Source organism: Cornus florida, unplaced genomic scaffold, assembly GCF_030987335.1.
Source record: "Cornus florida cultivar Cherokee Brave unplaced genomic scaffold, ASM3098733v1 CherokeeBrave_3.0.0_Hap2_Chr10, whole genome shotgun sequence".
Classification (NCBI taxonomy): domain Eukaryota; kingdom Viridiplantae; phylum Streptophyta; class Magnoliopsida; order Cornales; family Cornaceae; genus Cornus; species Cornus florida.
The window spans coordinates 22625441-22640569 of NW_026775580.1; the positions used below are offsets into that span (position 1 = coordinate 22625441).

At 35.5% G+C, this 15129-nt stretch overlaps 3 protein-coding genes across 3 annotated transcripts; all 3 read right to left on the reverse strand.

Moving 5' to 3' along the window:
• Nucleotides 1–1188: 1188 nt before the first annotated feature.
• LOC132278998 (protein SMALL AUXIN UP-REGULATED RNA 12-like) lies at nucleotides 1189–2133 on the reverse strand. The gene has a single exon (XM_059780914.1). It carries the CDS (start codon nucleotides 2029–2031, stop codon nucleotides 1588–1590), a length of 444 nt encoding a protein of 147 aa, XP_059636897.1. The 5' UTR covers nucleotides 2032–2133; the 3' UTR covers nucleotides 1189–1587.
• Nucleotides 2134–9614: 7481 nt separating this feature from the next.
• Nucleotides 9615–10082, reverse strand: LOC132277434 (secreted RxLR effector protein 161-like). The gene has a single exon (XM_059779294.1). It carries the CDS (start codon nucleotides 10080–10082, stop codon nucleotides 9615–9617), a length of 468 nt encoding a protein of 155 aa, XP_059635277.1.
• Nucleotides 10083–13458: 3376 nt separating this feature from the next.
• LOC132277435 (uncharacterized) lies at nucleotides 13459–14037 on the reverse strand. The gene has a single exon (XM_059779295.1). The coding sequence runs from the start codon at nucleotides 14035–14037 to the stop codon at nucleotides 13459–13461; it is 579 nt and encodes a 192-aa protein (XP_059635278.1).
• Between the last annotated feature and the right edge of the window lie 1092 nt (nucleotides 14038–15129).

A 15129-nucleotide genomic window follows, 5' to 3' on the forward strand; every position in this document is an offset into this window, starting at 1 on the left:
TTATACAAAAATTGAATTAAATTTTTAAATACTGAGTATCAAACTTGTGTTTGAAACCTTAAATTAAAGAATGTGATAAGACATATTAAATAAAACACATTCAAATAATCTGAAAAGTTCCAGCAGAGTTACTGCAAATATAATATAGTAGGCAGATGTACCCATCTCTATTAAGATTGAATTGTGTTTGCCATCCCAACTGCCTTTTCGATTTGGGATTATGATAATGTAACAGAAAAAAGGTATTTCTTCCATTTATACATCTCTTTTAAGATGGTCTCTTTTAAGATGGTGTCCTGCCTTGAACCAGCATAAGTTGGTTTGAGTTGTGCCCCTTTGAGTAGTGTTGCTCGAGATTGGGTTTCCCGAGCACGTTTTCTATTTCACGGAAAAAATATTTGCTAAGGATGTCTAAATCGACGAAGACATTTTGCTACCATTTACGCGTGTTGTTTGAGAAGTCTCCCGATCAACGTTAGGGTTGAAATCAGCAACGTTCCCGTTTGCACATGAGAAGTGGTGCACGTCAGAAGTGGTAAGAGCGACGAAAAACTATTTATTCCGTTATCTGTAGTTATCCCTATTCCCGTGTTTGTGCCAGAGTCGGATCGGATCAGAATTATAATTTTCAGGAAACTCATCGGTTCCCACAGATGGCGTTAACTGTTGAAGCGAGATTCTGCACGATCCAGAATGACATTGTTTCCTGCAAAGAAAAGTAATGAACCTTGACAATACCGGTATGGTGTTTGCCAAGAACTCTCCGACATTCAAGTTAGTCATCGGAGCTCTGAAATAATAGCAAAATTTAATATATTAATTATGTCATACCTTTTAAGATTTAATAGAAGATTTAATATATTAATTATTTACCTTCTTATATGAGATGGTAACTGTCATTACATATGATAACCGTCAGAGAGATTTTTTTATGATTACAAGTAAATTTTGGGGAAAATAAATCCTTTATCCTTTTTTCTTTTCTCATTTCTCATTTGAATTGCTCGTTATTTACATTCAAACTGCCTTTTATTTTTATCCTTATCATTCCTAATTTAAAAAGGCATAGAGATGGATAGTGGACAACAATGGTCAACAAATCTCTCTTTCATAATTAATTGTTCAAATTTATGATCAACACTTTTTCGGTTGAATGATGACAATACTTAATGACGTTATGATCTCACTTTTATAAATATACATTCAACTTTCAAATTATTTATGGTCAAATAAATTTCTCTACAATTGCAATTAAACAGTCGATAAATCACAAAATTTACACAAGTGACCCAAGTCACTTCTTTTATTTTCCCCGTTGCAAATGAAATAATGACAATGTCTCTAGCTCAGATGCGACTCCACTCCGATTCAACCCGGGACGACAACACGGTGGAAACTCGCCCGCGATTTGCCATCTCCATTTCACATTCTCCAGAGTCAGCTCAGTACTGTGACTCAGTACCCCATTAATTAATCACCAACTAATAAATGAATTAGACTCACCGTTTCTTCTTTGTGCAGTCGAACTAACTCGGACGAGTCAACCCGGATCAAAATCAGAGCCTTGTTCATTTCATTAGCTTTTTCTCACCAAGTGGAGGATTTATCGGCAAACCCATTAAGGAGAGGTCGTGATTCGGGCCAGAAATCAAGGTTACTCCTGATACCCACGTGGCAGAACCTCTGGAAGTCCTCGAGATTCGTGAAGCGGGCCGAGTTTTTGGACTCGGGCCGGGTCAAGAACCGGAGGATCTCTTCGAAGAGTGACTCGTCGCAAGGGATGACCAATGGGCCTGTGTGGTTGAACCCGTACTCTTCTTCAGCCAACGCCAATAGTTTCTTGAAGACCGGGTGGTTCAGGTACGTCGCGCGCACAATGAATCTTCTACAACTGGTGCCCACGCACACTGCCACGTGGCCTGCTGGTACATCGGACGGTAATCGACGGGCAACCTTTGCTGCCTTGTTCCGCCACCGCCGCAGCATTTGGCGGAGTCTCACAATGTAGCGGATTTTGCCGCAGGCTGACATTTTCCCGAGAAAGTGATGGAAAGAGAGGAAAACAACTGTTGTGTGGTTTTGACTCTAATGTTTTAGTTGGTGCTGGTTTGTTTGTAGTATGAAGATAGTGTTTCAAGGTGAAGCTGAGGGGTTTGATTGGTGGGAGAGGAAGAGGGTTTTATAAGGGTGAGAATTGTTAAGTAGCCTTCGTTTTGAATATAATTACAAATTTGTGCTTCTTGTGGTACTGTCTTTGCAGCATTTTAAAATGGACTAAAATTTAACTTTGATATCTATATATATATATATATATATATATATATATCTGATGCAGCTAACTAAAATTTAACTTTGATATATATATATATCTGATGCAGCTAACTATGATGAAACCAATGCAAAGGTGACACACTTCTCATGTGATTTTCTTTCTTATCCTATCCTAAAAAATATATTATGGATCCTTTGTAAACAAATAGATGCAAAGTCATTCATTAATGGAACAATGAAATAAAATTTAAAGCATACATGAATATATATATATATATATATATATATATATATATATATATGCAAAGTCATACATGAATATATATATATATATATATATATTTCGGTAATTAGCATACATGAAATTTTTTATGCCTATTGCATGGTTTTCTTTATTCTTTTAAAATTTTCTCAGTTGTTAACAATGCAAAAAAATTTAATCAGTTCAACTGACTTCAGCAACCAAAATTCTTGAATTTGCTCAGTTAATAACAAAGTTAGGGTTATATTAATACATATTGTAATTTAAACTTAAAAAAAAAAAATTCTAGAAACAAGAAGATGACAAGGGTACGTAACAGATACAGTAAATAATTTCATGGGAATAGTAAAAAATAAACTATAACAGGAAGACTCAATTATCTGTCAAACTAGTCAAACAAAGGGGAACATATATCAATGGAATTTAAAAATATAAAAGATCATTTCTCTGTGAAGCCTTAATCTTCTCACAACCTTTTATTAAAATGATCTTTAAGTTATTTTTGTCATATTTGTGAGTAGCGTGATGCGAAAACTATTAGTTGATTAAGTTGTGAATTAATACTTTAATGATTTGGAGGAGGTGAATAGGTCAATTTGTTTAATTTTTATGAGTGGTTAATTACCCATAATGATTATCAACTAAACATCTATAATCAAAAAATATATAAATAATAAAGTAAAGTAAGTAAAATATAGTTTGAAGGATGACACCAAATTTTTAGCGAGAAAATCTTGATTGGTGAAAATCAAGGGAAAAACCTTGGAGACTACTTTCTCGAGCGAAATGATCTACTAGTGTCAAAGCAAAGTACAATAGACTATGCATGACGTACTCATGTTCATACCTTTTCAGTACTCTACCAAAAACCAATTGTTAAACATAATTGGCTTTGCAACTCGCCCGTTCAATAGTACTTGACTTTAGACTTACTTTCTTGATCCATGTAGAAGGATAGTTGATAGATCAAGAAGTACTCCACAAACGCCTTGATCCCTTTGCAGTGTGATCAAAACCTTCTCTTCCTTCAAATTTGAATTTTGTGAAGGCTTATAGAAAATCTGTTGTTCTAATCAATCTGTAATCTGATATACGCACTGAAGATTTCGTGTTGATCAATAGAAGAACATCACTCTAATTACTCTCGTGTTTAAGTGTGTGCTCTCAAAAATACACAATCAGAATTCTTAAAAAAACTCTCAAAAAACTTCAATGTTCATGTAAAAGATGAAAACTTAGTTTTTCCAATTGAAGCAATCAATCTCTTCTAGGGTTAGAGATAGATGTGTTATATATATACTAGAGAATTCTTACAATGAGTATAAAAGAGGTTTTAAAATCATATAAGGACATCACTAGGAGTTTGGGTACAAATAGGAAACTTCAAAGTTACCAAAATTTGATTTTTTCGCACATTCAGAAAAACGCAACCAGCTGTGTTTTGACAGAGAGCAAAATTTTCATGCAGATAGCACAACCAGTTATGTTTTAAGACACCAACTATTGTGTTTTTACTGATAACTATTTTAAGATCTGAGAAAAGTGTAACCAACTCTGTTTTAAACTCAAATGGTTGTGTTTTTGCTGATGGCTAAAAATTAACCTATATTTTGGCTCTAAAAGCTCAATGCTTGCACAACCAACCCAAAATATATAAGTTCAATGTGTCCCCACTCACATGCCTAATCCAAATAATGTTATATGGATCCAATGGTAAGAAGCACTTGCGCTCCAGCTTCGAAAGATCAAGATTTAAGATAAACAAAAATAAACTCAATCATAAAGTTTTGATTCCAAAATATGCCAACATTACAAAGTTCTATCTCACAATATTTGTTACTTATAAAGCTAATTATATAAAAAAATATGCATCTGAGTTTTTTTGTCTACATTTTGTTGGACCAAGAGGGGGGGGGGGGGGTGAATTGGTCAACACCTTCTTGCAGAAACAACTTAAAAATAGTCAAAACAGTAATCAATGAACACTGCAACGAAAATTACAAGGAAACCCTCTTAATCAGGGAAAACCTTGGTTCTTGGCCAATGCCAATTCAATCATCCACTAGTTGCAAGTAAGCTGTTACACGCTCAGCTATCTCACTCTCTGCACACACCCTTGTCACAGAAGTAGACACTAGTTTTCACACACTCTACTCACATACTAGCTAAACAAATGTATACACACACTCCCCCTGTCCTAGGCAACCCTGCCATGACCAAACAAGCTCTCTAAGCTCACCAAATACATCATAGCAAATGTAAAACAGCAAACACAAGTTCTTTCTTCAATTAAAATAAGGCTGATAACTCAGAATGCTGAATTACCACTTCATCACATTAGTTTTCAGCATTTAGATCTTGAGGGGTAAAATGGGAATTTCCTTACGAGATTCATTCAATAGTATCATACTCAGTCTTCATTCATTATGGTATTCATGTTCATGACTTTTAATCACTGAAGTATAGCATATGTTAAGCATATAGAACCAAGACATTCCTTGTTTCAGCAAAAACACAGTCTATAACTAAGGGTTGAGAACTGAAAATTGCAGCAGACCAATTTCTATCACTAAACCAACTTCAACATACAAGATTTATCAAAATACACTTGCTAGGGGATTAAAATCTTATCATATAGCAAGGCATAATCAATCAGTGCTTGAATCCAAGGATATCTTAGAAAATTAAGTAAAACAGATGAGCTCACTGTCCATTTTTTATTTCAGCATGATTTCAACAATAATTCAGTACTGAGCAAGTGTATAAAGGTGATTGATACCTGTGTCAACTCTCTGAAAAGACCTCAGCACCTTGGAACTAAAATTCAATACTCAGTTCAGCCATTGCAGCAAGAAAAACAACAGCAGCAACATCTTCTCTGCTATAACAATCACATAGCTCGAATCAGTGGGTTTTTCTGGCTTGAATCATCACCAAAAACTTCAGAAAAATTAGTTCAATCAAGGCTCTCGAGATAATTCAGGATGCAGCTCAATGTCACTTCTCACACACAAGGCTTAAACCCTAAGAATGACTATAACAACATATATATATGGAATCACAAAGTGCACAGAACTTCATACACCCACAGAATACACCTGTCACCTCAAGCTAATCATTGGTAAGGCATAATGCAGATATTTTCAAGAACAAGAACCAATAACAGAAGGCCACCTCAACAGTTTTGTCTCTATGCACACTGAAATTGACACATACACACAACACTGCAGCATACTCCATTCAGCTCCAGACTTAACCTCTAAGAAATGCAATATTCTTACATATTCACTTACTTTAGGACCACTAAAACGTGTCTCACTAATGAGCATAGTAAGAAATGACCAGAATACCCTTGCAACAGATTTTTAACTTCTTAGCTAAGAAAGATCCTGAAACTGTATCAATGACAATGTTGATTCACTCAGGTCAATCCAGTGCAATACAGCATCCAAAACATACGTGTATATGTTGAATACAACTGAGAAATGACAATGCTACCCCTGGAACCATTTGTGACAATTTACATGAACTGAATCTACACAATTCTCAGCAAATTAAGCAGGAACAGATAGATGTACTGTGATAAATATATTAAGACAGTTATGAAGGATAAGTCACTGATTAGACAATGACCACACTATCCTTGAGACTTATTTTAAGCAAATTTGACAATGAAGAAGCCCTTTGAAGCCACTGCCACACAGATTTTTGACATTAAAGAGGCAAACAATGCTTAAGGAACTTAGGACCAACAATCTCACCCTTTTGCCTTTAATGACAAAAACTTCAATTATGAAATAAGACCTCAATAAAGTAGACTTAGCCAAAGTAATACTAAGCATAGTAACAATAGCAGCAAGTAAGAGAAGGGAAAGTAATACTAAGCATAGTAACAATAGCAGCAAGTAAGAGAAGGGATAACTGAAAAACTACCCTTATTTCAGTCCATTCTCCCCCTTTTTGACATTAAAGGACAAAAGATGAGAATGACCAACAATGAGAGGCTTAGAAAGGGGGTGGAACAACCCTTAGAAGAGCTCTAAGGGTTGAAAATCATTAAGGGAGAAGAGGTTTGGTCATGATATCTGCCACTTGATTTTTAGTTGGTAAATAAGTAATGTTAATGAGGCCTTTCTGGACTTTGTCTCTAAGAAAATGATACTTGATGTCAATATATTTGCTCTTCCAGTGAAGTGTGGGATTCTTGCTTATTGCAATGGCATTTTGATTATCACAGTAAAGTTTAGAAGGACCTGAGAATTGAAGACCAAGATGTGATACCCCTCGGATCCGAGACAGGGGTTGATCAGGCCCAGGCCCAAACCCGAGGGAATATCAAACAATTAAAGTATCTTAAAATGAACATAGAATAGAAATTTAAGAATTTAAATAAAGAAACCAAAAGAAATATAAAATCCTCCAAACGATAATAATAATAATACTCGAATCTTCTAATTCCAAAATCTCCAAGAGTACAACTCAGGAATCCAACTAGTGGACCCCTAAATAAAATTCCAACTGAACTGAAAACTGGAAATAAATTAAGCTAGAATCATCGAGAGAAGTCCTACGTAAACAGATGAATGTGAGACTGTCCTCGACAAGCACGATCAAGCTCTAAGGCTGGAACCGTCCTGCACCTGAAAAGAATAATAAAAGAGTGGGTTAGGCCCACGAGTAAGTTCTAATCTAACTGCAATCCATACAGTGACCCGATACGCAGATACACCATAGATACCTCACGATATCTATCTAGTCCATACATATATATATATATCCATACTAAGGACATTCACTGGACTACAGTAGGGGTCTCAACCTAAATAGAAGGCAACATGCGAATACGCACCCAAGGGTGGGCATAAGTACCTAGACCTAACAGGGTACACCTCAAACTACTATAGCCAGCTATGCATCCACTGCATATACGCACCCTAACTAATGATCTGAGACTCAAGCTCATCTCGTGGTATCATAACCATATATTTAAAGTCTGTCTAACAGAGTATATCATTCAATAGTTCATTGAGCTGACATACAATACACAAACTAGTTAGTCACTCAACTTATTCAGTTGATATGACTTAACTACAAACCATTTAATCCAAGAAGCCATTCAACTTAGTCGTAGTTGATCTGACTTAGTCACAATTAGGATTCAATATTTTTCAATCCATTCCTTTAATCCATTAGGTTAGGTTTAGGCGTTTTGAGCTAAACCATCCCTAGTATGTCACCGTCCCATACCGGTGCATACAATCCTCCATATCCATGTAAATTACAACATATATATAATCGTTTAGCAATTTACAATCCAAAACCAATATCCAAATAATTGCAAAAAGATGTTTAAAGGTTCAGCAATTTAAATCCAAGAGTTAAACCATGTATTGGTTAACAGTTCAACAACTAGCATCCAGAGCATGAATAGATCAATTTTAATAAATCAACAACTCTATCATGCATATAAATAAGTTTTAAAATCATAATATTATCCAATAAATTTCTAAAATTAATTCTAGCAATTCAGTTCCTTTTATTCATCAATAGCGTACTAGGTTACATCCTTGTATACTGTTTGATTGTTTTAGCACCGAGCCATAAACTATGCTACAAGTCCAATTTGTTAATTAAAAGACTCCCTCATACATCTAAAATTTAATTTAGAATCATATTATAGCACCTTAAATTGTCAAATTAAAATTAGACAATTTAACTTTCTTCCAGCAGTTAACTACGCGTAAGTTGTTAAATAGTGCACTGTTAATTCCATTAATACAAAGAGGGTATTTTATGTAATCCAAGACCTTGATTACATCCTAAATTAATTATTGAAAACCCCATTAAAGTTTTAAAACTGTTCAGAAACCCCAAGTGCTCAAACAGTAGCTGAAAAGTCATAGTACGTATCAAATTGAAAAGAGCCTGCTCTAAAAAATTATAGAGCCAGCTCCATACAACTTTGGAGCTAGCTCTAAACAGGTGGGAGACGGCTTTAACATTCCAGAGCCAGCTCTCTTTCCCCTGTGAGCCTTCTCTCCGTTCCAGCTTCGTTTCTGACCTCTGCTCCCACTCCGGCCAGTTGCAACCTTTCTGTTTGGTTTTTAAAACTAATCTAATAACCTTATGTAAGCCTAAAAGCATCCCCATGACTTATTTACAGTGGTTGCAAGCAAGTAAAATAACTAAAATTACAACCGGATTAACATGCTTAAAGAAACACAACTTGAAATAATCAGGCACGAATTTGTAACAGATTCGATTACAACACAAACAGAGCATCAATAAATTATAAAATACACATGTAAGTTCTAGTTTATGATTTATTTAACCCTAGAGACTACCTCGGTGCATAGAACACGAGCCAAAGAGAATGAGAAAGAAAAGAACTTGCCTATAGTTTTGGTCTCAAAACTTTGTCGCCGTCTTCCTAATTTTCGGCAACTACTAACCACCTTCAAGCCCCTTATGGTTTTGGTTTAATCCACCACAACCCTCGCTTGGTCCTCTCTGTTCTTCTCCTTGACAGTCCTTAAGATGCCTTCGTTCTCAACCCTCCATTTTATGAACTAACTCTCTGTTTTTCCTTTGTTTTGCCCAAAACCCTAAACCTACGTGATAACATATTTATAGGCTTAACACTTAAACCCTAATCCTTATAAAATTAGATCCAGAGCCCTAATGTAAATCTTAGTCGGCCCACAAACCACCCAAGTTATACTATACATCGGCTATATAATCGTAACTTCTTAGAGAACCCTACTGTTTAACACTATACCTGTCATTAATTAAACACCTTATAACTGATACAGATTCAATCTAATTACTCCACAAATAAATTCCCATAAAGGAAACATAAAATTAAAATTTAATAAAACAATTTATTCTAATTAAATCAAACAATGAAATTATATTAACTAAAACAATTAAATCAAATAATCAAATAATTCAAATAAATCCAATAATTCAAATAAAACAAATATTTCATATAATTCAAGCAACTAAATACATAATTAAAAATGACAGGACTATCCTTTTAAAACTAGGGGTATTACGCAAGATCAGCAAGAGTAGTGTGCATCTAGAGAAGTTGAGAACCAGCCTGAGAAGCAGCTATGTATTCAGCTTCTGAAGTAGACAGAGAGACAATATCATGTTTTTTACTTAACCAATAAACTAAGTTGGAACCAAGAAGATTGCAACAGCCTGATGTACTTTTTCTATCAGGTAAGGATCCACCCCAATCAGCATCTGAAAAGGCTGTGATTGGCAATGTAGATGAGAAGATATAATGTAGACCATAGGAAATAGTACCCTTAACATATCTCAGAATCCTTTTAGCAGCCTGAAGATGAGAGAGTCTAGGATTGCTTTGAAACCATGCTACCAACCCTATAAAATACATGATATCAGGTCTTGAAGCTATGAGATATAATAGACTGCCAATGATAAACCTATAAAGAGTAGAGGGAACTGATTTCATGGTACACTCAAGAGACAGCTTGGAATTAGGACACAAGGGGGTTGAAACAGATTTGTACTCAGTCATATTGAATTTTATAAGCAACTCAGAGGCATATTTTGTTGAGAGATGAAGATTCCTTTGGAGGTTTGATGAATTTGAAGACCTAAGAAGTATCTAAGAGTTCCCAAAAGAGACATTTCAATTCTAGTTTTCATTAAATTGGCAAACTCTGAGGCTAAAGATGTATTTGAGCCACAAAACATAATGTCATCAACATAGACTTGAAGAATAAGGAACTGATCTTGATGAAGCTTGACATAAAGAGTACTATCCACTTTTCCTCAATGAAAACCTTGTTCAATCAAGAACTGATGCAGTTTTCATACCAAGCCCTAGGAGCCTGTTTGAGACCATACAAGGCCTTGTTTAACTTGAAAACAGAGGAGGGAGACTTAGGATCTTCAAAACCTTCAAGTTGTTCTAGGTATACTTCTTTATTTAACTCTCCATTCAAAAAGGTAGACTTAACATCCATTTAATACACTTTGACTTGCTTGTGACAAGCAAAAGACAAGAGCATTCTAATGGATTCCATCCTAGCAGCTGGGGCAAAAGTTTCATCATAGTCAATACCAGCTTGTTGAGAATATCCTTTACACACCAATCTAGCCTTGTTTCTAATAACTGTCCCTTTTTCATCAAGTTTGTTTTTGTAAATCCATTTGGAACCAATAACATTCTTAGCTGCAGGTCTAGGAACCAGTGTCCAAGTGTCATTCTTGTGAATTTGATCAAGTTCTTCTTTCATAGCAACCATCCAATCTTCACTTTTCTGTGCTTCAGAATAAGACTTTGGTTCAATAGAGGATAACATTGTAAAATGACTATATTCTTCACCATCATTAGCTTCTAATTCAATGAGTTTCTTCTTATTTCTTGTTTGAACACCAGCCTAAGGAGAACCAATGATGTTTTCAACTTGAACCTGTTTTTGTAATCTTGGATAAGTAACTTCTCTATGGTCATCAAGTTTTAAAGTAGATTTAACAGATTTATCTAACCCTTGAACAGAATGAGATAGACTGGCTTCAGTTAATCCTGGTGCAGAACTAATGTCATCATTGATGCTGAACTGAGGAGTTTCATTAAATTTAACATGAATTGATTCAATAACCTTGGAGGATCTTAGATTGTAGCATCTGTAAGCCTTGTTTTTTGTAGAGTACCCCAAGAATATCCCTTCATCAGCTTTGGAATCAAAATTTCCTAAGTTCTCTATATGATTGAGAATGAAACACCTACTGCCAAACACTTTAAAGTAATGAACTGTTGTAGGTCTTCCATACCATAGTTCAAAAGGAGTTTTACATGAATTAGGTCTAAGAAGTACCCTGTTGATGATATATACAGCTGTATTAACAGCTTCAGCCCAAAATCCCTTTGCAAGACCTTTTTCAAGTAGCATAGTTCTTCCCATTTCTTGAACAGTTCTATTCTTCCTTTCCACAACCCCATTTTGTTGAGGAGTAGCTATAGCTGAGAACTCTTTCTTGATACCTTTTACATCACAATAACTTTCAAATTCCCTTATTGTAAACTCAGAACCAAAGTCAGATCTAAGCTTCTTCACAGTACAACCTCTTTCATTTTCAACAAGATTTACAAACTTAATGAAGTGTGTTATAGCTTCAGACTTTTCTTTCAGAAAGTAAACACACACCATTCTACTGAAATCATTAATGAGTAGCATAAAGTACTTACTTCCACCAATGCTTGTAGTTCTGGTAGGACCACAGAGATCCATATGTATCAAATCAAGAGCTCTGGATGTGTTGATTTCTTTAGAAGGGAATGACACTTTAGTTTGTTTGCCTTGCTGACATGTTTTGCATAGATGATTGTCACTGAATTTTAAATCAGGTAGACCTTTCACAGCTTTCAATTTCAGGATTTTGATTAGATTTTTAGAATGAAGATGACTTAGTCTCTTGTGCCACAGTATAGCTTCATCTAGAGAGGTCAGATTGCAGTAAGTAGTTTCTTCTGAGACTGTGTACACATTTCCAGAGGATCTGCAAGCTAAGAATAGGACTTTTTCAGATTCAATATCAACCACATTACATCTTTCTTTATCAAAACAGACTTTCTTCCCATTGTCACATAGTTGGCTTACACTTAGGAGATTATGTTTGAGGCCTTCAACAAGTAATACCTCTTTGATCTCGGGTAGTTCATCAGACTTACTCACAGTGCCAATACAAATAATCTTGGCCTTTTGATTGTCTCCAAAGATGACATTTCCTCCATCAAAGTTTTTTAGAGATACAAACTTGGAACCATCACCTGTCATGTGTCTCGAGCAGCCACTGTCAACGTACCATTTTTCATTTGTGTTACCAGCTTTGAAAGCAGTATACACCAATATACTCACAGCATTCATTTTCTTTGGTATCCACATCATCTTAGACTTCACAAGAGATCTGTTATCCTTAACTTTTTGAACTGGAGTTATGTCAGACTTCTTTACATACATTTTGGTAGCTTTGTAATTCCTGAAGGTTGATGTAATAAAATCACTTTCATTTAACCTTGACTTGCTGTAGAAGTTGTCAAATGAATCATGCTTTATTCTTGAGGGTTTTATGATTGGAAATCTTGCATACACTTCTCTTGAAAATGCCTTAACAAACACAGTGTGATTTTGTTTTACTTTGGTTGCAGTGTCACAAATGTAACCAATTCCAGTCTTCCCAATTTGCGTTCTGGATTGCTTCCAAATCTCAGCCATTTTCAAAGACCTTTCTTTAAGAATTAGTGAGATTTCTTCTCTGCATCTTTTGGTTGACCATTCAGTGTTGGATTGAGACTTCTTTAGACTTGAGAAGTTAAGAGAAATTGAACATAAGGTAGACAACTTAAGTTTGAAGTGTTTAACAAGAAGTTGTTTGGATTTTTACAACTCAGAGCTAAGGCTTTTAGCTGAGACTTTTGTTGATTGCACTTCACAGCAAGTCTCTCACATTTTTCAAGTATTTCTTCAATCTCTGAGTCATTGTCTTCATTATCTTCTTCAACTTCAGTTGCTTTTTGTGGTGTTTCAAGAGTAGCCATAAACAAACACTCATCTTCTTTTGATTCCTCAGGTAAACCCAATCTGAAAAGAGAGCCTTTCTTCCAAATCTTCCCTTGAAGTTTCCCCCTTCTTTCTTCCTCTGGTTTTACCTTTTGAAGTTGGACAACTTGAGATATAATGGCCAGGCTTGCCACATCCATAACAAGTTAGATTTTGAGATTGACTTCTTTTCTTAAATCTGAATTTCTTGAACTTCTTTGACAGATAGGCCACTTCATCCTCTTCAAGATCATCTTCCTTAGACTTTGGATCAGATTCTTTAGTAACTTCTTTGACTTTAAATGCAGCTTCTCTTCTTTGAATAGTTGGAGTTCCAATTCTCATTTCTTAGGCTGTAAAAGAAGCTTGTAGATCATCAATCTTCATTTGAGATAATTCTTTATCCTCAAGAATTGTAACCTTTGCATTGAATCTAGGTGTAAGAGACCTGAGAATTTTCTTGCAAACATCTGAGTCTTTAATGTCTTCACCAAGGGATTTCATATTGTTGACAATATCATTGATCCTAAACAAATACTCAGCTACAGTTTCCCTTTCCTCCATCTTACAAGCTTCATATTGAACTTTGTAGAGCTGAATCTTGTTTTCTTTAATGACAGTACTTCCTTCATGGGCAGCCTGAAGAGAGTCCCACATTTCTTTAGCTGACTTGCAATTCTTGAGTCTAGTGAATTCTTGTTGCTTTAAAGCATAGTAAAGGACATGTTTGGCTTTACCATCATTAGCTATAGCAATTTTATCAGCTTCAGAGGGATTTTCAGGACTAGGAACCACAATTCCATTCACAGCAGCATGCCAGACATCATAAGAGTGAGACATTAAGAATGCTTCCATTCTGATTTTCCATGAATCATAGTTCACACCACTGAACCCTGGAGCTTTGTTTGTAGCTTGGCCTTCATCCATTTCAAAGATCAACTGTAGGCTTGCTAGAACCCTACACAGCATACCAAAGCTCTGATACCAATTGTAAGACCAAGAGGGGGGGGGGGGTGAATTGGTTAACACCTTCTTATAGAAACAACTTAAAAACAGTGAAAACAGTAATCAATGAACACTGCAACAAAAATTACAAGGAAACCCTCTTAATCAGGGAAAACCTTGGTTCTTGGCCAATGCCAATTCAATCATCTACTAGCTGCAAGTAAGCTGTTACACACTCAGCTGTCTTGCTCTCTGCACACACCCTTGTCACAGAAGTAGACACTAGTTTTCACACACTATACTCACACACTAGCTAAACAAGTGTATACACACACTTCCCCTGTCCTAGGCAACCCTGCCAGGACCAAACAAGCTCTATAAGCTCACCAAATAAATCATAGCAAATGTAAATTAGCAAACACAAGTTCTTTCTTCAATTGAAGGAAGGCTGATAACTCAGAATGCTAAATTACCACTTCATAACATTAGTTTTCAGCATTTAGATCTTGAGGGGTAAAATGGGAATTTCCTTACGAGATTCATTCAATAGTATCATACTCAGTCTTCATTCACTATGGTATTCATGTTCATGACTTTTAATCACTGAAGTATAGCATGTGTTAAGCATATAGAACCAAGACAACCCTTGTTTCAACAAAAACACAGTCTATGACTAAGGGTTGAGAACTGAAAATTGCAGCAGACCAATTTTCTATCACTAAACCAACTTCAACGTACAAGATTCATCAAAATACACTTGCTAGGGGATTAAAATCTTATCATATACCAAGGCATAATCAATCAGTGCTTGAATCCAAGAATATCTCAGAAAATTAAGTAAAACAGATGAGCTCACTGCCCATTTTTTATTTCAGCATGATTTCAACAATAATTCAGTACTGAGCAAGTGTATAAAGGTGATTGATACCTGTGTCAACTCTCTGAAAGACCTCAGCACCTTGGAACTAAAATTCAATACTCAGTTCAGCCCTTGCAGTAGTGAAAAACAATAGTAGCAACATTGTCTCTGCTATAGCAATCACATAGCTCGAATCAGTGGGTTTTTCTGGCTTG